Genomic DNA, 27,994 nt, shown 5'->3' with positions numbered 1-27,994 from the left:
CGAGCGTATTCTCGCTGAGGCAGCTCCGCCCCTGCTCCGACTGTAGTACGCATGCGCACTGTACACTTCGCCCACTTTGAGCCTCCCACCATTTCCCTCCTACTCAGCCCAGTTGGGCATGCGCACAACTTGTCCTTTCAGGACTGCTGGGCTTTTCCCGCCTTGTACTGGCCTCCGGAGGAGGGTCAGAGTTCACGCCCCTCTCTGGGGATACCTGCTCGAAGCCGGGGGATGCGGGAACTAGTGGGTGGCGGATGTCCTTCCGGTCCTGAATTTTAAGGGGCAAAGGATATACGCTGAGACTGTTAATTCCGCCGAGAGCTAGGAGGTGGGAAGAAGTTGTGTGGGCGGGGTCAGGGGTGAAAGGTCAGAGGGCTGCAAAGGGGGCGGAGCGAGCCGGAGGCGGATGGCGGCTGAGGCGGCTCCTCATCTTTGGCGGCAGAGGCGCTGAAGCGGGGACGCGGGTCGGGCGCGTCCGGCAGTGGAAGGAGAGCGGCGGCCGCTCCCAACATGCACAGCCTGGCGACGGCTGCGGTAAGTGGCTGGGCCGCCCGGCCTGGGCCCAGAACCCCTCCTCGGCCCTGCGCCTCGGCCTTCTCTCCTGGCTCTCTGCGTCGGGCTCGGAGTCCTGCTCCTCCTGTCCTCCACCCGTGAAGCCCCGTCGCCTCCTCGCCGCGCTGGCCTGCGGTGGAGCCGGCCCCCACTTGCCTCACCGGCTGGCGCTCGCGGCCTCTCGCGCCGCGTATCGCGCCCTTTCCCGGCCCCGGGGCCTGGTGCGGCGCCCAGAGCGCCTCTCCCGCCGCCCGGACAGGCCATTCATTGATTCTTTGCGCTGACCGACAGTTTCCGCGCGCCGGGTGCGTGCTGGGCGCGGGCAGGGATGAGGGGAGCGCCGTGGTCCATCTGACACTGCCGTGCTCGCGGAACTCACTGTCTGGGCACATCGCAGCGGGAGGGAGATGGCTTCTAGCTCGAACAGCTTGCGCTACGGGTGGAAAATATGAGACGTGGAAAGTGAATAATGATTACGTCTGACTTATGGTTCTCTGCGCTTAAAACCTTTTTTCTCACATCTCATTTTACCAGCGTCATCTTTTAACAAGAAAAACGGATCATGTAACTCACCTGTCTGAAGTCATCCTATGGCTTCCCGTTGCATTTAGATAAAATCCAGACTTCTTGCCGTGGCCTACAAGGCGCTCCCTGTGCGATGCGGTCCTTACTCATGTTTAGTCTCGTCTTATGTCACTTGCTCTGTAGGCTCCAGCTACAGTGGCCGCCGTTCCATCCCTTCCACCTGCGCTTTTCCAATCCAAGGTGCAATTTCTGATCTCTGTTCTTAGAATGCTCCTCTTACCACCCCCCCCCCCCACTTACGCACACACACACACACACACACACACTCACACGGCATGTGGATGTAACTGGCTCCTCTTCCCACAAGTCTCTGCCTGAATCTCCCTAGAGTGGCCTTCCCTGACCACCCTACTTAAAGTATTTCTGTAACCCCCAACTTTTCTCTGTTAGAGTACCCTTTACAGAGTTGATTTCAGTTTGTAATTTTTGTATACATTTGGCTGTTGTCTCCCTCTTGAGGGCAGGGACAGGGGTCATGTGTGTCCTGTTTACATGGTTACCCCAGTGCTAGGACAGTTCCTGGCACAAAGTAAGGGCTCAAATACTTTGCTGAGCAAATATAGCCATAATGGGAGCACATAGCCATAATGGGAAAATGGGATCATATGATTTGAGCACACTGTTCTGAATGCCCATCCCAATTTTTCTGTTTCACTTTGGTGAAGTGGCTTAAGGAGAGAGTAATATATTGAAATTGCATTACCAGCCAAAATGATGTAAGTACTAAATAGAGGACCAAAACATTGCCTTAACTTTAAATATAAAAAGTGAAAAGATGAGGCGGGCCCCATGCCCAAGTGGTTAAGTTCGCGCGCTCCACTTCGGTGGCCCAGGGTTTTGCTGGTTTGGATTCTGGGCACGGATGTGGCACGGCTCATCGGGCCACGCTGAGGCGGTGTCCTACATGTCACAACTAGAAGGACCCACAACTAAAAAATATACAACTATGTACTGGAGGGATTTGGGGAGAAGAAGCAGGAAAAAAAAAAGTGAAAAAATGAGCTGAGTGTGACTAGGCTATAGAAAACATTGTTATTTCCAAGGCCAGTGGCATCTCTGCCTCCTGTCACCATGTTGCTGAGTGTTTGTAACTATTCAAAGTGGAAAGGTACCTTTTATATCTCTCAATTAGATGATTGCAATTTCCCCAGCTTTTTTATTTCTTCTCCTAAATTACACATGTAATTTGAGAAGAAACAAGTCAGAAGATAAGCTTCCTACTCGTAGGGGAGGAGCAGGTTAAACAAAGGATTCTTCTAAGGTTGGCTTGTCCATCTCTCAAAATCTGGCTGTGTCTTCAGGCTTTGATATCAAATTATCCTTTTCCCTGTGCCTCCCCAAACTCTATACCTAGTCAATTCCTTTTATTTTCAGTTGCTCCCTAATGCGTCTCTTGAACAGCCATTAAAGCTGTGGTTCATTACTTATAACAAGTACTCAATACATGTTTTCGTCAATTAAATTTACAATGCCTTAACATTTATTTAAAGTTTGAGCTTTTAGATGTGCTTTCATCCACTGTTTGGACCACACAGAAATTCTGACAAATTCCTTTGTACCACTCACTCACTAGAATATCTGGTTAGTGAAGAGACTGAAGCATCAAAAAGTTGAGCCACCTCTTTCCCAGTTTTTCATGCCTTCCGTTAGACGAAACTACCTGTGTTATTCTCATTTGGTAAATGGACAGTAATGGTGTATATCACTCACTAGAAATTGAAAAGACTTAATAATACTTGCAGGGGCTGGCCCCGTGGCCGAGTGGTTAAGTTCGCACGCTCCGCTGCAGGCGGCCCAGTGTTTCGTTGGTTCGAATCCTGGGCGTGGACATGGCACTGCTCATCAAACCATGCTGAGGCAGCGTCCCACATGCCACAACTAGAAGGACCCACAGTGAAGAATATACAACTATGTACCGGGGGACTTTGGGGAGAAAAAAAAAATCTTTAAAAAATAAAAATAAAAAATAATACATGCAGCAGTGACTGCAATAAGCTAAGCCGCTTGAGAAGATGCTTACTTTTTGCCTGATGATGAAAATTTGTATACCTTTATTTGTCTCTTTTTTAAAATAACATCACTTCAGCTAGGGAAATTGTCTATCAAAGGAGAATGCGATCACATGTGAATGCAGGATGTTATTCCCTAGAGGGAGGAGTTGAGATAATTTGGGAAGTTTCTTAAATTTTGATTCTTGAGTAGTATTTTATTAGGCTAGAAATGTATGGTAGAGTCTTGTCATTCTTTACAGAATACGTTCTATCATCATTATTGCCATCATAGAATATAATTTCATTCTCACATCTATTAAATAGGGACAGAAATACCACACAGGATTTTTCTAAAAATTAAATAAGAATAACAAAGTGCTCAGGGGTTGGCTAGGTTCACTCATTGGTTAAATGATTTGCTCCCAGACTTCAGCCTTGGGACTCTAACTCCTGCCTCAGCAAAGTAACAAATCACTTTGCTCTGGACCTTGGAGGTTACTTCAGATTAATAGAGCTACACATATTCATGTACCGTGGTCTTCTGTAATGAATATTATGCTGGTGATGTAAAACAACCAAAGGTAAACCTTTAGGAGATGCATTAGGTATGCATTTTTAAAAAAAAATTTCCCCAGTAACTTCCACTGGCAATTCTAATTTCCTTAAGCCTTAAGTTTTTCCCTCACTTTTAACTTAATTAGCAACATCATTAGTCATTTTATATTTTTTTGTTGAAGCTGTGCTGGACTCCCAGACACCCTCCTCTTTGGCAAGTAAAAAGAACATTGTGCACTGTGAAGGACCTGATTCAAACACTGGCTCGTCCCATGTCTCCTCTTGAAGCTTTAAGCAAATTGCCTAACCTCTCTTTGCTTGTTCACTTCCATTTTTAAAAAGTTATCTTGAAGAACATTCTGGCCTTCATTTTATAAAGATATGAAGATAATTAAGCTAATTTAGTATTTCACTTTGGCACTATGCAGAAGGTGTATTTTCTTGGAATGTCATCATTGTGTAGATGCCCAAAGCCATATGTTGAGTCATCTCCGGACTTGGGAAAATCTTCTCAATTTCAATCTAATTCCATTCTTTCTTTATTCACTATCGTGTATTCATTAGTAGGAAAACCAACAGCTGTTTTGGCCCTTGAACATAAAGTTGTATTGACAGATTTGACTGTTTTCTGTTTAAGAAAGCCATCAACATCAATTTTATAATTTACCCAAAGGAGACTAAATCATATTTCTTTCCCATTTATGGGTAAATGTGGGTCTTTTTTATTTAAGTTCTAAATATCTTTCTCCTTTTCACATTAACTGTTAAGATCTTTCAGAGATGAAAGACCTATTAGCAGTATCCTGTGTTTGTGACACTTGGAGTTATCCATTAGTGACTCACTTTGGTAAATGTCTTGCCTGTATTAAGCTTTGTTGAAAGAGAAAAGTGACTTGAAATACATTTTATATATACAAACCATTAAACAGAAAAGAGGAGAGTGATTCCCTCCTAAATTTTGATAATACAAATATATTTTTAACACATTTGTTAAAAGGAAAGGACCACTGACTTTAAGCAGGTTATAACTAAAAATATTCAGTTATATAGCATAGAGCTCGCTTCTAGTCTCAGAAGTAAGTGTTGAAGATGATAATTAGTAGTCCAAATCAGACTTCTCATAAACGACTTCATGTTTCTGGGTATGTAACTGTTTATCCAGATCCAACTGTCAATGAGCTATGTTAGAATATTAAACTTAAAGTTCTGTGTTGGGTTTTTTTTTTTTTGGTTTTTTGGGGGTTTTTTTTGGTGAGAATGATTTGTTGCTGAGCTAACATCTGTGCCAGTCTTCCTCTGTTTTGTATGTGGGATGCCACTACAGTGTGGCTTGATGAGCAGCGTGTAGGTCCACACCCAGGATCTCAACCTGTGAACCCTGGGCCACCCTGGGGTTCAGCAGAGTGTGCAAACTTAACCACTACACCACTGGGCTGGCCCTGTGTGTTGGGTTCTTAAGAAATAATTTCTTCAACTTGGAGGGGTATTTGTGATTTCAATCCTTTAGACCAGGTAGGGCTCACTGATTCTAGAGAGAAGTAGACAATAGTTTAAATCTAATTCTGCCGTACACTTGCTTTGTGAACTTGAGAATGTTAAATCTCCCTGAGCTGTTTCTTAGAATTTTGAGAATAAAGGGAGGTAATCCACAGTGACTGTCTCGGAGGATGTTCAATAAATATCATTTCCTATAAATGGTGTGTAGAACAGGCAAACCTACTCTGTAGCGGCAGAAAGCATATCCATGGTTGCCTAGGGCTGGGTGTGGCTTAATTGAAATGAGTACTAGAGAACTTGTGGGGGCAATGGAAATGGTCTATATCTTGATTGTGGCTGTAGTGTATAGATTTCTAAAAATTCATTGAAATGTACACTTAAAATGGGTGCACTTAAAAGTTTCATTGTCTTCAAATTATACTTCAATAAAACTGACTGTTTTTTAAGAGCCTCTTAGATTAGTCTCTCACTTATAACTAAGAACTAAATAAAGTAATTTCTAAGATTTTAGAGGCAACTGAGACTTTGGTAATTGTTTAATATAGTTCCTCATTTTACCAATGATAAAATTGAGGCTTGGAAAAGTAAATGATTTATCCTAGGTCACACAGTTCCAGAAATGTTCACTTCTGACTTCCAGTCCTGTGTACATTCCACTTATGTGCTTGTCTAGTTACTTGCAAATTGAAGTCTTTCTATTCTTTAACTTGATAAACAGAGTCTTAATCCTGGGCCCATGGATGGGTTACAGGGATCTAGGAATTCCCTGAAATTATGTGTAAATTTTGTGGAAAACAAATTATGTGCAAAACAGTTTGCAGTTGTACATTTTTCTTTTCTTTTCTTTTTTTTTGAGGAAGATTAGCCCTCAGCTAACTACTGCCAGTCCTTCTCTTTTTGCTGAGGAAGCCTGGCTCTGAGCTAACATCCATGCCCATCTTCCTCTAGTTTATACGTGGGACGCCTACCACAGCATGGCTGCCAAGCAGTGCCATGTCCGCACCCGGGATCCGAACCAGCGAACCCCAGGCCGCCCAGAAGCGGAACGTGCGAACTTAACCGCTGCACCACCGGGCCGGCCCCATGCAGTTGTACGTTTTTCTGAGGCAAAGATCCATAGATTTCATTTGATTCCAGCAGTGTTAACGTCTGCTCTTGTGGTAGTATCCTGCTGTTATTGTTTAGGTGCTTAAGTTAGGTGGTCTACAGGAGGGAAGTCATCGATGAGTTTGCTTATCTGCCACTGAACAGTGTGTGCCACTAGACTGAGTTCCATATCAGCCACAGCCTCAGAAAATGTATTGGTAAATTATAAATTAAAAGAACTGTAGCAGTTGAATTAGGAATCTTTGGAAGTGATCTTTAACGAATGGAAGGAGGAGGAAGTCCACCCACCGTGGTCTGCTCATGTTTTCGTCAGTTGTAAAATGAAGATAATAGCCACGTTGTGATCAGTAAGTGAAACCATGTGGAAAAAAAAAAAGTACAATACAGTTCCCACTCTTCCCTCATCCACCCCACCCCCTCTTTCACTTCCCACTCCCTTTTAGGAAGACATCAATGTTCAGATCCTAATATTTTTGTGAAAGGTGTGCCTAATGATCCTTGGGACTCAGAAGGAGAGTAAGATGCACCATCAAGACCTAGTGAGATTCTAGAGTTGTGCTTTGGAGTTTTATTCAGTGATGATGTCCGAAGTATTTTATCAATCATTTGGTAATATAAATTAATATATAAATCAATACATCACTCAAAATGTAAAAATGTTTTTCCTTTTATTCTCCAAAATAACTAAACTTCCATGTGTGTTATAAAATTACTTGTTGATGTATGTGGAGGAGGGGTGTGTGTGTGTGTGTGTGTGTGTCTTGGTAGCCATCACTAGCTAAATTAAGCCAATCTGAGCTGTGATTTGACATAGGGAACTAAACTAGTTTACTGATTTTCCCATTAAAATGATGAGTATTAAGTGCCTTGTAATCTCAATAAGTAGAGAATTTCTCTTAACATCAAGGATTATTCATGATGCTGATTGTGTTTCAGACTCTGCTGAGCTAACAGCAGTAGCATTTTAGTTTCTGTTTGAGATTTTTATGTATTCCCTATCTCTGTTGTCTAGGTCATAGGAGATAGTTTTTAGAGTCATCTTTAGGTCAGACCTAATCTTTCAGGCAGGTGAGAAGCAGCACTGGCAAAGCAGTTAAGAGTATGGACTGTTGGGCCCGGCCTGGTGGCATAGTGGTAAGTTTGCGTACTCCACTTTGACACCCCGGGATTTGCAGGTTCAGATCCCAGGTGTGGACCTATACACAGCTCATTGAGCCATGCTGTGTCAGCATCCCACATACAAAAGAGAGAAAGATCGGCACAGATGTTAGCTCAGCAACAATCTCCCTCACCAAAAAAAAAAAAAAAAGAGTATGGACTCTGTTGCCAGACTGCCTGGGTTCAAATCCTGGCTTTACCACTTAAGTTTTAAATAACTTCTCTGTTCCTCAGTTTCCTCGTCTATAAAATGAGGGTGGTGATGATAAGTGTTTATTTAAGGCAGTGCCTAACAGAGTAAGTGTTATATATGTTAACTCCCTCCCATTTTTATTTTAAAAAATAGTTATATCCATCCCATAACAAATAGGTATACAATGAGTTTAAACTAACTCTTGCTATTAAATTGGGGGCAAAATTCAGCAGGGATAATGAAAAGGAGGGTTCGTACCCTGGGTATTTTCTGGTACCAAACTGTTCTCACTGCCTGCCCATTGCTAGAATGGCTACAGAACCCACAGCTCCAAGCTATTGTCTGAGAGTGCCATGTTACCACCCACTTGACGTCCCTGATCTCTTAGAGCCAAAGTCCCTTGGAGGCTGCAGCTCCCACAAGTAGCCTCAAAAGTTGGAGTATTGCTGGCAGCAGGTGGCCATGGCCTTAGAGACCCAAGTAGGCACTGGCGTTGGCCCTCCAGAGCACCAGCACCACTCCAGGGGCACCATGTCCTTGCTGGAGTCAAGCCAGCTCTGGAAACAGCTTATGTGGGCATGAGGCCTGATGTTCAGAAGCCGTGGTATGCTGACTGGTGGCTACTGGTGCAGCCTGGTGTTCGCCTAGGGCTCCCCAGAGCAGAATAGGGTACAGGGATGCCAGATACAAGTCACAGACTGGCTCTAGTCGGGGTGTTGGAGTTTACTGATGGTGGTGTCTGGGTCACAGGACTTTTGGGAGAGTTGACCAGAATGAGTAGTGACTAATCAGGATACTATATTGCTGGATCAGTATCTATGAGGCCCCCTTTAGTTACTGGATTGGGAGTCATCCAAGAGACTGTGGACAGGAAACCCACAGCTAAAATTTTAGCCCTTGTTTTCACTGAGCTTTTAAGGTGATGTAATACCCTAAATAAACAGACCCTATCTTCTGATGGGAATTACATTTCCAAAAATAACTTTTAAGTTGAGGGCCTTCCTGAAGCAGCATAGAAAGGGCAAGTGCTTGGACAATACTGCTTTTGCTGTTGGGAGGGGAAAAAAAACCTACCCTATTCCTTCTACATCGTGTTGTTGCTTTAAGAGTCTGTGTTTCCTTGAGGAGTGTCCCTGATGGGAGTTATAAAACAGCTTTTAAACAGATTAAGGCACTTAAAGAAGACTTAAGCTGCATGGTATTTTAGTCCATTTAACAGAATACCTTGTGGTTCATTCTGTCAAGCAAGTGAAATGATAAACATTGAGCTAAAAGTTTCCATTTCTAGAAGGCTATTGTTCAGCTTGGGTAAACTGAATATGAGTGCACCTCAAAGTCCATCTTAGACTTCATTCTGTTCTTCAGCAAAGACAGTTGTCTTCCTTGTTCCTCATCTTTCCATCTGTGCAATGGGTAGGTCATCATTCTGTCACACTAAGGTGTAGTGGGAACGTGTAAATCACTGTGAGAAGCTGTATAATACAGTTGAAGAAAGCATTGGAATATGTAACTTCATATTTCGGTGAATTGTGCAAGTTAATTTCTCTGAGCGTTAGTGATCTCGTCTGCAAGTGTAGATCCCTTTTTTTTATCTACCCACCCTTTTATTCCTCATGGATTGGGGGGAGTTTAGTGAGAAAATATTGGGCATAGGGATAGAAATTATCATGAATTTATTAGGGCTTTAGAGCTAGAAATAGCAAGGGTAATCATTTTTCTAGTCTACCATCTTATTTTCCAGATAAGAATAATTAAGGGATTTAATCAATGTCACAAGGCTATTTGACAAGTGTGAAGAATTATGGTATAATAGAATTCTATGTAATAGAATTATAGAAATGCTCAATTTTGGGGGGAATGTTGTGATTTTTTTAGCACGATAATGAAAGCATGTTCTATGAGTCTGTTTATATGGTCCTACATGAGTAAGTAATGAGTGATCTCAAAGGGGTGGAGGTAGAGTATGTGTAGGAATCATTAGAAGGGGGAGACTTTCCAGATTATGTAGGTTTTCTGCTTCATGAAGGGGGATGCCGGAATTACTGGGAAAGGACCAGTAACAGGTGGGAAGGGTATAACTTTTTTCCTTTCAGAAACCATTATAGGCACATAGTTTAAAAAAAAAAAAAAGGTTTAAACTATGCAGAAGATTTTGTTTTATACAATGAAAAGTCTCCCGTATAGATTCCAACATTGGAGGTAGCTACTGTTAATTTATGTGTCTTTCTAGAAATGTAAATATGTAAGTATATGTTTATATTAATGAAAGCATATGTATGTATGCTGTTTTCCACCCCTTATTTTGCTTTTGGTTTTTTATCTAGTATCAGCACATACAGAGCTATTTCTTTTTTAAAGGGCTACGTAGTATTCCATGTAACAATGTACCCATACACATTTAATTTAACCAGTTCCTTATTAATAGATATTTGTTATTTCAGGTTTTCTGCTTTTAAAACAGTGCAATAGTAAACATCCAAGTATACCTATAGGATGAATTCCTAAATGTGGAATTATTATTAAATGTGTGCATTTAGATTTTGATAGATTGAATTAGTTTACATCAAACATTTATATTTAGAAAAGCCCCCCTGGTATTTATGAAAAATATATTCCCTCCAAAGCACTACTGCAGAGTAAGAATTGGTTTGACTCTAATGAAATTCACGTTTACTTTCTTGTTTTCCTTTGAAGCCCGTGCCTACTGCACTGGCTCAAGTGGATAGAGAAAAGATCTATCAGTGGATTAATGAGCTGTCCAGTCCTGAGACAAGAGAAAATGCTTTGCTGGAGCTGAGTAAGAAGCGAGAATCTGTTCCTGACCTTGCACCCATGCTGTGGCATTCATTTGGTACTATTGCAGCACTTTTACAGGTGGGTCTGTAGCCAAGAGTTGCACTTCAGTCCTGTTCATCACACTTGTATCTCTCTGCCTTTGCCCAAATGATTTTGAAGACTTTAATAGGATGATTCTTTAAACGTTAGCATTTCTGAGAATCTGTTTTAGACAAGTCTGAGGTGCTTGTTAAAATGCAGACTCTTTTACCCAAGAGATTTGATTTATTTAGTCTGAGGTTAAAAAAATCTGTATTTTTAAGAAGCACTGCCCCCGCTCCCAGGTGATTCTGATGCAGGTGGTTTAAGAACTAAACTTCGAAAAACACAGCTTTAGGAGTACTACAAGACGATGCTACATGACGAGGGAGAAGGTGGAAAGTAAGGTGTAAGGACTGCAGGGTATATTCTGGGGAAAGAAAATGTTAAGATAAAGATATAACAGCTGTAGGATTAAAGGTGGGTACACTTGTACATTAAAGAATAAATAACTGAAATTTGTTTCTGATCAGAATGGTCATTGGTGGGAGATAAAATTGATGTGGTATAGTCCTAAGATACCAAGCAAGGGGAATGATCATCCTTTAAAATATTGTCCAAAATTATTAATAATCAGTTTAATTTTCATATCTGTTAAGTAGATTCGCATTCTATCCCTACTGCATGTAGCCAAGAAACTAATCTTTCTTATAGGAACATTTTCTCTGTAAAAGTTTTATAATTAAAATAAATGGAATTGTATTCAGCAAATCATTACCTTTTGACAGAGAGTACGTATATTCGCTGCTCTTTATACCTATCCTACACATGCATTCATGTTCTTATCTTGCTATTTTTGCCGTTGCTACTGACCAAACTCATATTTCTTTATGAATCACTGTGGCTTATTTACTGACACTTTCTGACCAGCTGTCTAATCAGTGTAACTAAAGGCAAGGTGTTGACAAAAAGGAGAGATTATCAATGTAAACATCCCTCAAGTGACAGCCTCAACGGATGCGGGATATAAGAGGAAGCGTGGGTGACCGTAGTTCCCTCCATAGAAGTCTTCCCAGAGACACTTGTTGAAATGTCTCAATAGTCTCAGTTGAGTGTATTTGTGATGAAAGGATAGGAGCATTGTTTGTCTATTTCTCCTCTCCCTCTGCTGATTCAGTTCTTACAGGATATATAGAATTAAGAGGTTTATTTTTTTTTTTAAGTTTTTTGCTTTAATACCATAGGAATTAATTTGATAATAAGTTATTCCTTGTTCATCTGGTGCTGGTTTCTGTTTTTTAGGAAATTGTAAATATTTATCCATCTATCAACCCACCCACCTTGACAGCACACCAATCTAACAGAGTTTGCAACGCTCTGGCGTTACTGCAGTGTGTGGCCTCACACCCAGAAACCAGGTAAGTGCTTTAGATGAGTCTGTTGGGGGAAGTTTTATTGAATATGGTTTTTTAAACTTTTTCTGAATGATGAGAGGAGGGGCAGGCAGTAGAGTGTGTGGGTGTGAGTGGGGATCTTTGGATTCTTATTTATGTTTTGTTCCCTGAAGAATTTCTGTTCTGTAATTCAGCAAGTTTTAGTGTAGTAATAGTGTAGTATTGTTTAACATATTCTTTTGTAATTACTTTTTTTTGGTGGTAAAATATACATACGATAAAATTTACCATTTTTAAGCATACACCTGAATAGTATTAAATACATTTATAATGTGTGGCCATCACCACCATCCATCTCCATTACTCTTTTCATCTTATAAAACTGAGACTCTATACCCATTAACAATAACTCCCCTTTCTCCCAGCCCCTGGCAACCATCATTCTACTTTTTGTCTCTATGAATTTGACTATTCTGAGTACCTCATGTAAGTGGAATCATACAGTATTTGTCTTTTTGTGACTGGCTTATTTTACTTAGCGTAATATCCTTAAGGTTTATCCGTACTGTAGCCTGTGTCAGAATTTCCTTCCTTTTTAAGGCCGAACAGTATAGCATTGCCTCATTTACTTTTTACCCATTCATAGCAATGAACTTTAAAGGAGTGGTGTTCACATCTCAGGAAAGGTCAGGAATACAGCAACTTCTCCCACCCGAATCCATGGTAGGCATCACTATGCCGTGTGTGAGGCACAGGGCATGGCATTTAGTAGGATATCAGTAAATATTTGAACCCAGCTCTTTTTCCCACTGAACCCAGATTTGGCTTCAGAATCTTTCTTAACACAGGTTTCTACTAGACAATGTGTGTAATGGATGAGAACTGGCATGGAAGTTGAGACATTTTTGCCTCCTGCTATATCTGACAAACTAAGAAAAGGGAAATCCTGTTCAAGAATCCACTTTGTGACTTTTCTGCCCTAAAGCACTTAATAGTCATTTTATTAAAGCCTTCCTCTCTTTTTCAAGTTTCCTTCTAAAATCCACGTGCTAGGTTGTCACTGACCTTTCAGAGCTTTAAAGAAGTTACTAAGAAGATTATTATTATTTTTTTTTTTTCCTTTTTCTCCCCAAAGCCCCCCAGTACATAGTTGTATATTCTTCGTTGTGGGTCGTTCTAGTTGTGGCATGCAGGACGCCGCCTTAGTGTGGTTTGATGATCAGTGCCGTGTCCGTGCCCAGGATTCGAACCAATGAAACACTGGGCCGCCTGCAGCGGAGTGCACAAACTTAACCACTCAGCCACAGGGCCATCCCCTAAGAAGATTATTTTTAAGCACTTAAGAAAAATGCAAGAGTACTTTGAGTGTTAAAAACTTGGGGTGTTGGTTCTCCTACAAGGGTGTAACTTATTTATAAATAATATAAAGTAATAGGCTGATTCCATATTAGTTGGCTGCCGTACTAGCTGTAGGTGTTTTTGGAATGCTTGGTGGATCTGAAATGCTCTAACGAAAAAAAAAATGTGCATTTAAGCATAGCAGATAAACCTGATAATGACACTTTTGTTTTGTTGTCTTGGTTTATAAGGTTTTGTCTGACTGTACCTGTGAAGATTCAATCATAAATTAGGTGAAGGATGGCATTTAGGAGAATCTCTCATGCACTTAATTGCATTTTATGACCTATTTTTTAAAATCTGCAATTGGATGTTTTGTCAGTTTTTAAGGTACTTGGTGCTGATTACAGGGAAAATCATATATTCTCTTAACCATTGGCCTAGACTAGGGTTTTTTAACCTTGACCCCACTGAGATTTTGAGCTGGATAAGCCTTTGTGTTGGGAGGGGGCTGTCCTGTGCATTGTAGGATGTTCAGCAGCATACCTGGCCTCTGCCCACTGCATGCCCCTAGCACCCCCTCAGTTGTGACAACTAAAAATATCTCCAGACATTGCCACATGTCCCCTGGGGGGGAACAAAATCACCCCAGTTGAGAACCACTGGTCCAAACTAATGACCAGTAGCAGTCTTTCCTGAAGATTCCTTGGTAAGGCAATGTTATAGGCCTTACAACATTAACACTGTGGAAATTTGAATGTTCATAATCCTTAGAAATTAACTCTGGGCTCTGAATGTGATTACTTTTTTCTTGCAGGTCAGCATTTCTTGCAGCACACATCCCACTTTTTTTGTACCCCTTTTTGCACACTGTCAGCAAAACCCGTCCCTTTGAATATCTTCGGCTAACCAGTCTTGGAGTTATTGGTAAGTTATTAGGGTTGTTTTGCAAGCCTGAAGTCCTCATTCATAATAGTGGTCTTAACTTAGGTGTTTTGTCTTGCGTTTTATGGCTTTGGTTCACCAATTGTTCATTTTTGTCTTTGAGGTTGAGTTGATTTTCGCTAATAAATGAGTGTCAGGAACGTGATGCCTCTTAGAAAGTACCATTCTGAATATTGTTAATAAGGCTGTGAGACCCAACATTTGGGATTAAATTCAGCATGTATGTAGAAACATGTACTGGAATTGTAGGGAAAGTAAAGAAGAAGAACTCGGTTAACAAATAAAGAGTATTATTATAGGAATAAGAATTTGAGATTGTTGCTTTATTTTTTTGTCTATCTCACTTCTAAGCTGTTTTCCCATAACTCTAGGGGTTTACCTTCTATTTTACCTAGTTAAATTTTTCCATTGGCTTAAATTATTGTTTTCATATATATTTACTATGGGAGATGTGTCTAAAATACTTTTTACTTAAGAAAATAATATATGGGCCCGGCCTGGTGGCGCAGCAGTTAAGTGCGCACATTCCACTTTGGTGGCCTGGGGTTCGCCGATTCGGATCCTAGGTGTGGACATGGCACAGCATGGCAAGCCACGCTGTGGCAGGCGTCTCACATATGAAGTAGAGGAAGATGGGCACGGATGTTAGCTCATGCCCAGTCTTCCTCAGAAAAAAGAGGAGGATTGGCAGATGTTAGCTCAGGGCTAATCTTCCTCAAAGAAAAAGAAAAGAAAAGAAAAGAATATATTAGCTATTTCAAATCTCAGACTCCTGGGTAGTAAAGAACTATCTTTGGATTTGTGAAATGTAAATACGTTCAAGAAGGTTTCTTTCCCAAACCACTCTTCCTTTTCTCAACATCTTTTTCTCAGTTTTGGCTTATGTGGTGACCAAACACTAAGAACATTAATTATACAAACTTAGTTTTGTTAGGTTGTGTTTTTATGTTCAACCTGTGTTTACATCCCTATGATTATAAACCGTGAATCAGGAAGTATAATTTAAAAGTTTGGTATTTCTAAGACATATTTCTCAGAGACATTTTATTCTGCTTCTAAGGAGTAACTGTTATCTCATATACTCCAAATGAATGTTATTGGTTTTATTTCTTTTTCTTTTTTTTTTTTTTGAGGAAGATTAGCCCTGAACTAACATCTACCACCAATCCTCCTTTTACTGAGGAAGATTGGCCATGAGCCAACACTCATGCCCATCTTCCTCTACTTTATATCTGGGACGCCTGCCACAGCATGGCTTGATAAGTGATGCGTAGGTCCATGCCCAAGATCTAAACTGGTGAATCCTGGGCCGCCAAAGCAGAGCACACAAACTCAACTGCTATGCCACCAGGCCGACCCCAGTGTTACTGTTTTTTACATCTGCTGCCAAGTAGTAGTCTAATTAGAAACTTTTTCCCCAATATATTCTTTTCTGCTTTTAAGCTATAAAAATTTCTCATGTAGGATTTAAAACAATGTGATTCCAGCCAAAAGGAAATATTAATAGCCTTAATTCTGATTCAAATCATCCTTCTTCTGTTGGTTTTTTGACTACGGTGGTTAGATGATGCATTTATGTGATGTTAGGATAAAGGTGACAGTGGGGGGTTGAAAAAATACTTGGACAGTATGAAGCCAGATGTCCACCCTTGCCTATGTTTTCTGAAACTCATTTTCTCCAAGTCAGTTGAGAGAACAAGCAGAAGGTGAATATTTGGGCCTAGACTTTTTGTTTACAATTCACAGATTATCAGACAAGTTTGAATATAAATGAAATGATACATAAGAGAAATTAGAAAATACTTGAAACTGGATAAAAATAAAAACAGATCAAAGTTTGTAGGATGCAACTAAAGCAGGGCTTAGAGGGAAATTTGTAGCATTAAAATGCTTCTACTAGAAAGGAAAGAGAAGGCGTCAATCAATGATCTAAGCTTTCACTTTAAGAAACTAGACAAAGGAGCAAATTAAGCCAAAGCAAACGGAGGGAAATAATGAAGAATAGACATCAATAAAAATGAGAACAGAAAAACAATAGATAAAATCAATGAAACCAAAAGATGATTTTTTTTGAGATATAATTGACATATAACATTGTATTAGTTTTAAGTGTACACCATAATGATTTGATATATGTATATATTGCAAAATGATTACCACAGTAAGTTTAGTTATCTATCACAACACATAGTTACAAAAATTTTCCTGTGATGGCAATTTTTAAGATCTACTCTCGTAACAACTTTTAAATATACAATACAATATTGTTACTATAGTCACCATGTATGTTACATCCCCAGAATTTATTTATCTTAATAACTGGAAGTTTGTACCATTTGACCACCTTTGCCCATTTCACCCACCCCCAATTTTTTATTGAAAAAATTCAATAAAATTAATAAATCTCTAACCAGACAGCCTGAGAAAAAAAGAGAAGACACAAATTAAAAATATCAGGAATAAAAGGAGGTATGTTAGACTGTACAGACATTTGAAGGATAATAAGGGAATACTGCTAATAACTCTATGCCTGTAAATTTGACAACTTAGATGAAATGGACAAATTCTTTGAAAAATACAATCTGCCAAAGCACACTCAAGAAAAAATAGATAACTTAAATATCTATTTTTATAGAGAAAATAGATATATAGACAACATATTTAGATATAGATAATATATTTAGATAAGCTAAATATCTAAGCTAAATAGTCTTACATCTGTTAAATAGTTTTTGTAGGTAAAAACCTTCTAACATAGAAAACTCCAGGCCCAGAGGGTGTCACTGGTGAATTCTACCAAAAATTTAAAGAAGAAATAATACCAATTCTATAAAACTTTTCCAGAACATAGATAGAAGGTTTCTTAGCCCTTGGTGAGGCCAGCATTACTCTGATAGGAAAACCAGAAAAAGACATTATGAGAAAAGAAAACTACAGGCTGGTATCCCTCCTGAACATACATGCAGAAATTCTCAGCAAAATGCTAACAAATCAAATCCAACAGTGTATAAAAGAGATTGTCATGACCAAATGGGGTTTATCCCGGGAATGCATACTGGTTCAGCTTTCAAAAATCAGTCATTTTGATTGACCATATCAACACACTAAAGAAGAAAAACCTTATGATTATTTCTGTAGTTAAAAACAAAACAAAACAAAACAAGCCTTTTGACATAATTCAGCATCCATTCATGATAAAAACTCCAGCAAAGTAGTAATAGAGGGGAACTTTCTCAACCTGATAAAGTACAAAAAACCTATGGTTAAGGTCATAGTTAAAGTGAAAAACTGAAGTTGTCTACCTAAGAATGACAACAAGGCAAGGATGTTCATTCTCACCACTCCTCTTCAATCCTGGATATCCTAGCCAGTGCAGTAAGGCAAGAGAAAAAATAATACTGTCTATTCACAGACAACAAGATTAACTACATAGAAAAATCTTGAAGAATCTACCCCAAAAAAGCTACTAGAACTAGTGAATTTAGCAAGGTTGGAAGATAGAAGGTTAGCATGCAAAAGTCAATCCTATTTTTATATGTGCTAGCAATAAACCATTAGAAATGGAAATTTTAAAAACCTACCATTTATAATAGCACCAAAAGATGTGAAAGTCTTGAGTGTAAATCATGCAAAATATGTGCAAGATCTGTAGCTAAAAACTATAGAATGATGATGAAAGAAATCAAAGGAGACCTAAATGAATGCAGAGATATACCGTATTCATTAATTGGTGTATCAGTGGTTTATTATTGTTGAGATGTCAGTTCTCCCCAAACTGATCTATAGTTTTAGAGCAATTCCAACAAAATCTCAGCTGGACTTTTTTTTATAGAAATTGACAAGCTGATCCTAAAATTTATCTGGAAAGGCAACTAGAATATCCAAGTTTTTTAAAAGAAGGACAACGTTGGAAGATGTATACTACCTGATTTTCAGACCTACTGGAAAACTACAGTAGTTAAGACAGTGTGGTATTGGAGAAAAGATAGACTTGTAGATCAGTGGAGCAGAATGGAAAGTCCAGAAATAGACCCACACAAATATGGTCAATTGATTTTTGACAAAGGTGCAAAGACAATTTAGTGGAGAAAGGATAGTCTTTTCAATAAATGGTGCTGGAACAATTGGATATCCATATGTAAAACAGTGAACCACGATCCATACCTTGTACTCTATACAAAAATTAAAGTGGATTTTAGACCTACTTGTAAAATATAAATGAAATAGTAATTTGACATCTGCTGTAGGCCATATTAGTAAATTATGGTATGTGCTGTTTGCTGTCAGGTTTAGAGAGGTAGCATTTGTAGATTGCCAGGTTTTTTATTATTTATTTTATTATTAACGCAAATGATATTCCTTAGTCTCTCCTAAAGTGATTGGTTTTAGTTATTACAGGTCCACTTAACCGAGACCTTTCATATAAGAGCTAGTGATACATTGGGCAGCTCAGGGAACACTCATTTGTTTAATGGGCCTCTGCTTCCCTATGTACAGAATGGAGACGGTGTCACTGAACTGTATCTGTCACCTGGTCCATGGTGTCAGTTTAGAAACCAACAGAATGATAGAATTGGGATGAATTTTAGAAATCGTTTGTTCCAACTCTTATTTTATAGATAAACAGAGGCCTGTGAAGGGAAGGTAACTTTATCAAACTTAGGTAAACTAGTTGTGGAACCAGGATTAGATCCAGGTGTGTGTAGTTCTTGTTTGGGTATACCCTACAATGTTTGTGCTCTTTGGAGAAAGAGGGGCAATTAAATAACCCGAAAGTAGTGTCTGTTTATGCCCATTGTGGATTCAGACTGACATCAGTTCTTTGCTACTTGGGAATATGCTTTAATACTGATGTAGAATTCTCTCTTAGCTAAAATAAATGGGAAATACCTGGTGAGATTATTGTGTGACTATCTACCAGGAGTGATAGAAAAATGATTTAGAAGGCTAAACTGCTGCTCACTATATGATGGACCAGCCTTGGTACCTGATCTTCTAGTGTTGACTGATAACAGTCAGCCTATGCTTTTCTTCCTCTTTTTCTCTGATTCTCTGACATATAAACCACAATTTGTGTTGTATGTTATTTAAATTCCACAACTAGCTGGATGAACAGTTTTAATCGGAAACCCTGACTCTGAAATAATTTTGTTTGTCCATATTTCTTTAGGGGCCCTGGTGAAAACAGATGAGCAGGAAGTAATCAACTTTTTATTGACAACAGAAATTATCCCTTTGTGTTTGCGCATTATGGAATCTGGAAGTGAACTTTCTAAAACGGTATGTGCTTTTGACTTAGATCCTATATTGTATTCACACGTAAACTACTTCTTTATGGTCCTGGGATCGTTTTCTCCCTCCCTTCAGGTTTTCTTGAAACTTTTATGAATATTTTTTCTCTTTTGAATAAAAATTGTTCCAAAATGATCATTAAAAAACCCAGACCCTTTAGAAAAAAATCAAGTTAAACACTAAATTTTTCTCTTTTCTCTGAATCCACTTCTCAATCCACGTTGTGTATTATTCCATACTTTTTTTTTTTTTTTTTTTTTGCTGAGGAAGTTTCTCCCTGAGCTAACTAACATCTGTTACCAATCTTCCTCTTTTTGTATGTGAGCTGCCACCACAGCATGGCCACTAACAGATAAGTGGTGTAGGTCTGTGCCTGGGAACCAAACCCAGGCCACTGAAGTGAGCGTACTGAACTTAACCACTAGGCCACTAGGACTGGCCTCAGACACTTTTTATGCATAATCAACTGTGTGTGTGTGTGTGTGTGTGTATATATATATGTATATATAATTTGAGCTTCTGCCTACTTTCCACATCAACAATGAATGACAACATGACTAGATATAAAATTCTTATCTCATTTTTGCCTCTCAGAACTCTGTTGCCATACCCCTGATGTCTTCTGGTATTATGTTGTAGTGAAATCTGGGCCAGCCTAATTTTTCCTTTTGTTAGTGAATTTGCCTTTTCTGTGTGGGTATCTATAAGTTTTTTAAAAATTATTTTCAACTTCATTTGATACTCTTATATGAGATTCTTTTTCTGGAAGAGCATACTCCTTGTATCTATTTTTTGTTAATTTTCATAGTTTTCTCTTTAATTTATTCTGGCCTCTTGCTTCAGCAACATCAGTTATGCTGTATTGTCTATCTTTCTTACCTATCTTTTTTTCCCCTCTCTATTCATTTTTTATATTTTTATTTTATATGTGATTTTTTTCTCAAGGCTGTTTTTCCATGTTGCTGACTACTTTTAGCAGTATCCAACCTCTACCTCTGAAATATGAAGTAGTCACACTGAATAATTTTTAATTCAATGAATATTTATTACTGAGTTGGGTGTAAGCAGATGTCATGATTTGAAAATTTTTTATTCTGAATATGCAATACATACATAAAGTAAAAAATTCAAATAGTACAAATAAATATACAAGTAAAAGTGAATCTCCTACCTCAACCTCTTAGTTCTCCCCAGTGGTAACCAGTGTTACCACATTCTTGTATCCTTCCAGAAATATCCCATGTATATATGTAGGCAGTTTAATTTTTTTTTTTTTCCAGAATGCATGGACTGTTTCTTTTTTTTTCCCTTTTTACTGAGGAAGATTGGCCGTGAGCTAACATCTGTTGCTGATTTTCCTCTTTTTTCTCCCCAAAGGCCCAGTTCATAGTTGAATGTACTAATTGTAGGTCATTCTAGTTCTTCTGCGTGGGATGCTGCCTCAGCATGGCTTGATGAGCGGTGCATAGGTCCACCCCCAGGATCCAAACTGGTAAACCCCCAGGCTGCCAAAGTGGAGTGCTCAAACTTAACCACTCACCCACGGAGCTGGCCCCCAGTAGCAGTTTAATATTATAACCATTTTTTCCCCCTAGTCTCTGCCATCTTACTTCTCATGTCTTTTCAGCTCTTTGAATTTTTTTTTAACTTTTTTATAGTCCATGTTCTCTTCAATTTCTTTGAAAATGTAGATAATTATTACTTGTTACCTCTTGGGGCTGTCTCTGCAAAAGTTTCCATGTGGGAGCAGTTCTATCCAAGATTGCTATTTGTTTAAAAATAATGGATGGAAAGAGAGGTGGTATGAGCTGACGCTGCCAGCTTTTAAGTCAAGTATTTGCCTGTGAATACTTTTCCACTGGGTCTACCAGTCTAGCATATGTGTGTTAGGAGGTATTTAGACCTCTGTCTTTAGTTTTTGCTCAAACACACAAAGCATAAGTGAGATGTGATCTATGTTCATGATTTTCTTCTCTCATTTCTTCTCTAATTTTACTTCTTTTTATTTCAGTGGATTTCTGGGACAGGATTGGAATGGGTACAGCTGCACTCTGTCATCTTTTATTAGTTGTTGCCTATGAATAGGTTTTTCAAGTTGGCTTCTTCTGGCTGGGGCAAAAAAAGACCTGTTTCTTCTTTTGTGACATCTCTTCCTCTTCAGGGAACCCCCCAGTCTAATGATCCCTCCCCTATTTACATTCCTTGCCCCTTACTAGTATTAATCCATCCTTAATGTGTATAGTTTCCCATTGGCCTTTATGCTTCAGCTAGAATAGTTCTCACATCCTGCCTTTTATGGTTAGTAGTCAGTTCCTGGCTTGTCTTTCTTCCTTTGCTCCATCTAAACATGAACCTGATCGTGTTCACTTTTTATGTACAATACTTAGTCTAAGGCCTTGCAGTAGTAGGCAGCCAGTAAAGCAGAGATTCTCAGTCAGGGCTGTGTGACATGATCACCTGTGAAATGTTTTAATAATGTAGATGTCCAGGTCCCGTCTCTGACCCACTGAATCTTTCTCCAGGTTGGTAAAATCTGGACATTTGTGTTTTTTACAAGTCCCCCTCAGCAAGTGTATGATATAACTTGTTTTGGAGAGCTCTTTGGCAGTATTCACTGTAAACTTAAGCCTCCCCTGTGATCCAGCAGTCCCACCCCTAGGTGTCCCCAGGAGAAGTGAGCTCTCGTGTACATCGAAACATGTACAAGAAAGTTTATAGCATTTTTATTCATAAAGGATAAATAAATTAAAGTCCCAAAGTAAAGAACATAGTAATTAAGAAGAATGAACTGATATATACAACACGTGGTAGGCGTTACATTGAGTGAAAGAAGCCAGACACGTATGAGTTCATACTGTATGATTCCATTATGAGAAATTTGAGAACAGGCGAAACCAATCAATGGGGATAAATCAGAATAGCAGTTACCTCTCAGGGAAGGATATTGACTGGGATAAGGCACAGCGAACCTTCTGGGGTGCTGGAAGTATGTGGTTGTGGTTCACAAATGTGTACACAGGTAAAAATTGATCAAGATACACTTAAGGTTAGTGCACTTTGTGCGCTTCACACATTTTACTGTGAATATGTTTGTGTTAGTTTCCTGTGGCTGCTGTAGCAGATGGCCACAAGCTTCGTGGCTTAAAACAACGCAAATGTATTCTCTCACAGTTCTGGAGGCCAGAAATCGTGAGCTGAAGCCAAGGTGCCGGCAGTGTGCTATTCCCTCTGGAGGCCTTTTTTCCTTGACTTTTCAAGCTTCTAGAATTGCATTCTGGGGCTCATGCCCCACCTCCTCTGTCTTCAAAGCCAGCAGGGTAGCATGTTCACATCTCTCTCTGCTTCTGTCACATTGCCTTCTCTGTGGTCAAATCTCCCTCCACTGCCCTCTTATAAGGACACTTGCAAGTACATTTAGGGCCCACTTAGATGATCCAGGACAATTAGTCTCCCTCAAGATCCTTCACTTACACAGCAAAGTCTCCTTTTGCTTATATGGCAGAGATTGGTGATTAGGACCTCGATATCTTCGGGTGCCATTGTTTAGCCAACCACAATGTTAAACCCCAGTAAAATAGTAAAATAAAATAAATAATTCCCCCAGTTGGTTCTAATGAACAGCCAAGGAAGAGAATTGTTATAATAATTGTTTGACTTGAATTAAACTAGTATTTTTTTTTAGGTCATATTGGTTTATTACATTATATAAATTACAGGCATACATCATTATATTTTGGCTTCTGTATAGACTGCATCATGTTCACCACCAGAAATCTGGTTACCATCCATCACCATACACATGTACCCCTTTACTCCTTTTGCCCTCCTTGAGGATATTCTTTATTACCATAGGAACAACTTTGGAAGGGAGGCTTAAAAATCTTATTTCTTAAAGATCTTGTCAGAATAGGAAACGCCTTAGTTACCTCATTTGGAAGAGATGAAGCCTAGCTGAATCTCTGAAATCATCTTGGCCTGTGGAAAAGAGGAGACACTATATTCAAACTAGGTTTGGATCTCAACTCTGTGACTTAGTAGCTTTGTCACTTAGGACCTTAACCTGACAAGTATGTTACTGATTAGCAGTTATACGTGACACATAGTAGGTATTCAATAACAGAAATTCTCTCTGCTTTTGAGAATCTGATAATTCCCCATAACCTACCCTTTTATGTAAAATGAGAATAACAATGGTACCTACCTCGGGAGTTTATTGTGAAAATAAGATAAGGTGTGTTATGCCTTTAGGAAAAATTCTGGCACATAGTAAGTGTTCAATATGGTAATATTTAGTATTAATTTTTTGTACTATGCGTATCTCCTTGAATAAGTTGTATATAATGCAAGGGTCTCTGCTTAATTTTCTGACTCATGGTTATTCTTGAGAGAAGAGTGGACAGTTGGGAAACAAGTCTGAGCAACATTTTGAACTCCTTAATTTTGTTTTACTCCAGGTTGCCACATTCATCCTCCAGAAGATCCTCTTAGATGACACTGGTTTGGCTTATATCTGTCAAACATATGAGCGTTTCTCCCATGTGGCCATGATCTTGGTGAGTTTTTTCATTGACCCCCTTTGCAACTGCTTCTCCTCACATAGCTTAGTCCCTTTGCAATTGACACTGAGCAGCTTCAGTCTTCCAGCTAGAAATAACTACCCTGGAACTTTGTATAATGATTCTTTCAATATCTGATCTGTGGTGTTAACTAGGATTATTTTGTGTTTTGTGTGTTTCTTCCTACCCCACCCCATTTTGGGAGAAACAGGGTAAGATGGTCCTGCAGCTATCCAAAGAGCCTTCCGCCCGTCTGCTGAAGCATGTAGTGAGATGTTACCTTCGACTCTCGGATAATCCCAGGTAAACATTTACAGGATTTATAGGACTTGGGAGAAATACTCCTGCAAATGGTTGCCCCATCTCATGGCATGCCTCCTATATCTTTAGGACAGAGAAGAGATATGACCGTATGTGGTTTGTCTGAGACAGAACTGGATTTACTCCTTTTGACATCGCAAGTGCTGAATTAAAAAAAATCCATCAGAGTTGTATCTCCCCACTGTAACTCTGTACCCTACTCTAAAATTCCAGAGAGTCCAGACAGTTCCCAGGGAACCTTATGATACGTTACGCCTGTGGTTTGAGCTTTCTATTGCCACTCCAGGTGGTCAGAAAGAGAAGTCTGTTTTCAAAGATCTCTAAGAAAAGAACAGAGCCCAGAGGGCTTTTGAATTATATTTCCAGTTCTCTCTTCGATTCCTGTAAAGTCCTTGAGCTAATTATTTTATCTCCCTCTGTTTGTAATCTTTCTGCCAAAAATCATACATCGTAGGTATAATGCATTTTAGAAATGTTTGACCTTTTGCATTGTAAATTCATAATTCAAACTAAAAGCCACTTGCTCAGATTCTGCTAAACCACATAATGGGATGATTTCTGTGTTCCTAGGAACGGGGATAACATGATTTAATGTGAATTCAGCCTCCTCCCACTGAAGTTATTCAAACCCTAGCTGTTTCTTCAGCCATTTTGTCCTGTTCTTCAGTGGTTCCTGTTTTCACCAAAGTTTTAAAATAGTTTATTTAAAATACTACTTGTACAAAGAAACTAGTCTGAGTACAGAAGCCATAGCTTTGTTTAAAACAGCCTTATAAATAGTTAACATGTACCTTTTTGAGGTTTTCAGATTTGACTTTCTGATGGTCATCTTTTAAAGAAAATGAAATATTTAAAAATTTATCTGATAATGCTGCTACCATAGTTTTGTTTTTACTGCTCATCTCTTATTAGAGATTTTAACTTTAAAACTGAGGCAGTTTTTGGAAAGACAATTTATATTAGTTTAGAATTAAAGTTCTTTAATTTATCATACTATGAGGTAGGTCATATCCCCTGTTAATGTACTGATTTAGGAAATGTCTCATTTACTATAATCCATGTATTTCTAACATGAGTATGTTGACAATATTTACTGTAATAAGTCAGAAAGCAATTTGAATGAAGTAAACTATTTCACCACTTTATTCCATTTCGCCTTGTCATAAAATTCTACACTGGGGCATTGTTCTGAAACTGAGCCTATGCCTAATATAAGCTTTAAGGAATTTTAGTGGCTTCTTAAAGTAACTCGACAGAACTGTAGATTCCCAGGATTCTGTATGTTTATGTCTAAGGAAGGGGCTCTTCACTGTCCCCCAAATGTGAGTTTATGTTTTGGTCTCCCTGGTTGGTTGGTTTGTTTCTGATGTAGGGCACGTGAAGCGCTCAGGCAGTGCCTCCCTGACCAGCTGAAGGACACGACCTTCGCCCAGGTGCTAAAAGATGACACCACCACGAAACGCTGGCTTGCACAACTGGTGAAGAACCTGCAAGAGGGCCAGGTCACCGATCCCCGGGGTATCCCCCTGCCCCCTCAGTGATCCTCCCCTGTCCCCTCCCACTACTCCCCCAAGTTGGGGAAGGGAGGGGAAACCTGCGAGGAAAACAGCTCAGGTTTAATGCTGACCGGAAATAGACAACCTCAATGCTGAACTGCACTGGAGAAGAGGGGCGAGGTGCCCCCGCTGAGGTGTATGAGCTGCCATCTCGGGCTGCCTTGAGGACCTGGGCTCCCTCTGTTACTCCCAGGGAACGGGCTCCTGACAAAGCAGTCCGCCACCACAGCCCCAGGAGGGTGTCAACACCAGCAAATGCTGTATTTGCAGCATGCCCAAGATGACCCTTCTCGCCCACCTCACCTAGCCACTGGCAGGGGGGGACAGTGGTGACAGCAGCAGCACTCTAGGCATGCTGAACGCCTGGGACCAAGCCATGTGGCGTTTCTATTTTGCCTTCCTGGAAGACTCAAGATGTGTCTCTTCGTTCTCTCTCTCAGTATTTGTTTACTTTGGTTTTTTGTTTTTAATCTCAGAGAGAGGTGTATTTAGTGGACACAAGCTGTAATATTCAGCAAAACTTTGTCAATTGGCACTGTTTACAAGTCTGTTAGCTGCATAAGCTCAATAAAAAGTTGGTCTGGGCATTACATCCCCTCCAGCAGGCCAATAGCTGCATGAGCTTTGGGAGGAATGGGAGATAGAGGAGAGATAAAAAGCCAAAGGACAGCAGGAAGCCACCGCCTATTTCCTCTCCCTTTCCCATTCTTCTGCCCCCAGGTCTGGATGCCACAAGGACCTTAACCTTGTTTCTGGCTTTAGCTGCTAGCTTTTCCAAATCTCAGTGCTTTTCCCTTTTCACTTCCCTCCTATTAAACTTAAAACAGATGTCTTACTTCATCAGGCTGTCCTGGAAGGGTATTGCACTGGGGGAGGAGAGGCGGTGGTGACCTCACCTTCTATTCAAATTCTCAAAGATTTTTCCTGGATGACTTTTAAAAGGGAGGTGCCTGGGATTAAGATGGTAGGCTACTTGATCCTATTCTTTGCTTTAGTGTGAATTTCTGCAGCTCCATCTGTCTTCATGATTGTACTTGAAGCAGTATTAGCTGAATGAGTTAATTTTACTCAGATGTAAGATGGAGGGCTGGACTCTGCTTGCTCACTAGTCTCCCCTCACCTTTTTTTTTACACATTCCCTCTTCGTCTATGGGAATTACAGGGTTGCCACTAAAATATTTTCCACTTGTTCAAATGGTGTCAGAGAATCCCCCTTCCTTCTCTGGAGCTTTGGATGACTCTGTTCCCAGTCCAGAGCATTGAATCTGTAACCCGATGTAAACTGCCTTGCTTCCACCCAGTCATTCCCCCTGCTGACACCTGTTCTCTCTCTCATCCCTATCTCCAGTCAAAGATGAGATTGTTAATGCAACTCTAGAGAGAGACGCAGTATTTCATGTCCACATCTCACACAGATGAAGGCGTCCCTGAACAAGTTTGGGGAGGGGCAGGCTCGGAAAAACCTTTGCTGAGGCAGTTTTGCCAACACAAGGGCTCTTTCAAGCCGACTTTCATAAAGGGAGCCGGCCTTGTTAGTTGGCTTCTGTCTCTTTAGAGCCCAGAGAGTAGTAATTAGGTAGCCTAGATTTAGGAAGGGTGGAATAAGCACTTATTCCCCTGCCTTCCAAAATGAAGAGGAGAAGCAGGCCAGCTCTCAGTGATCTCAGACCTGAAGAGAAGAGGTCTTGGAGAAGGCAGAGAACAGCATGGACCGGATAGACTCTTGACTCCCTTCTGCCCACAGTTTGTGATCTGCAGAGTCCAGCTAGGGTAACCCTGATTTTTGCCAACCACCTTCCTGCTGAGCCAAAGTTTTCTCATTCCCCCTCCACTGGGGAAGCAGCTGAGGCCCAGGGCCTTGCTCCCTGGGAAATTCTCTCTCCATCTTTTCGGTGCATTGGCCATGTTACTGTGCCAGTAGTGTCTTAATTCTTGTTCCATCTGTTCTCAGCTAGCCTTGAACCCCACATAGGAGTTGTGGGGAGGGGTGGAAATGGGTGTTACTCCTTGTAGTTGATCCTGATGTGTGTGTTTATAAAGAGACCCCTCCCCTCATTTTGTGTTTTCATCCCTCTTACTCCCTCAACAGGATTGAAATAAAACATGCTTCTGTTTTTATAAAAATAATTTTTCCTTTAAA

The 27,994-nt window shown here is 39.9% G+C and overlaps 2 protein-coding genes across 6 annotated transcripts in view; one reads left to right on the top strand and one right to left on the bottom strand.

The window, feature by feature from the left end:
• The window catches only part of USP37 (ubiquitin specific peptidase 37), a 130,136-nt gene that overhangs the window by 96,161 nt on the left and 5,981 nt on the right, over positions 1 to 27,994 (bottom strand). For 3 of the 4 annotated variants that reach the window (XM_070489715.1, XM_070489716.1, XM_070489717.1), the window contains one exon: positions 23,348 to 23,396. The gene's annotated coding sequence lies outside the window, so the exon portion shown is untranslated. Of the gene's footprint in view, positions 1 to 214; positions 332 to 23,347; positions 23,397 to 27,994 lie in introns of those variants that run through there. The other variant, XM_070489718.1, reaches the window with a different exon arrangement.
• On the top strand, positions 70 to 27,994 carry CNOT9 (CCR4-NOT transcription complex subunit 9). Of its 2 annotated transcripts, none has more exons than XM_014852553.3 (8): positions 70 to 534; positions 10,333 to 10,512; positions 11,755 to 11,870; positions 14,002 to 14,111; positions 19,300 to 19,409; positions 23,876 to 23,974; positions 24,189 to 24,280; positions 25,671 to 27,994. In XM_014852553.3, exons 1-8 carry the CDS (start codon positions 511 to 513, stop codon positions 25,837 to 25,839), a joined length of 900 nt encoding a protein of 299 aa, XP_014708039.1. In that variant the 5' UTR covers positions 70 to 510; the 3' UTR covers positions 25,840 to 27,994. The 2 variants fall into 2 exon arrangements, with proteins under 2 accessions (XP_014708039.1, XP_014708040.1); XM_014852554.3 differs by having other exon boundaries at positions 121 to 534; positions 24,368 to 27,994.

The sequence above is a fragment of the Equus asinus genome, chromosome 19 (assembly GCF_041296235.1).
Source record: "Equus asinus isolate D_3611 breed Donkey chromosome 19, EquAss-T2T_v2, whole genome shotgun sequence".
NCBI classification, from domain to species: domain Eukaryota; kingdom Metazoa; phylum Chordata; class Mammalia; order Perissodactyla; family Equidae; genus Equus; species Equus asinus.
The sequence above is the reverse complement of the archived record's forward strand: the minus strand, read 5'-3'. Positions and strand labels throughout refer to the sequence as shown.

What these genes read in the sequence shown, in the direction of transcription:
- CNOT9 (XM_014852553.3), top strand. Translation starts at nt 511, where the DNA reads ATGCACAGCCTGGCGACGGCTGCG. An exon ending in GCCTCACACCCAGAAACCAG is followed by an intron (nt 11,871 to 14,001) that starts GTAAGTGCTTTA and finishes TTTTTCTTGCAG; the next exon opens with GTCAGCATTTCTTGCAGCAC. An exon ending in AACCAGTCTTGGAGTTATTG is followed by an intron (nt 14,112 to 19,299) that starts GTAAGTTATTAG and finishes ATATTTCTTTAG; the next exon opens with GGGCCCTGGTGAAAACAGAT.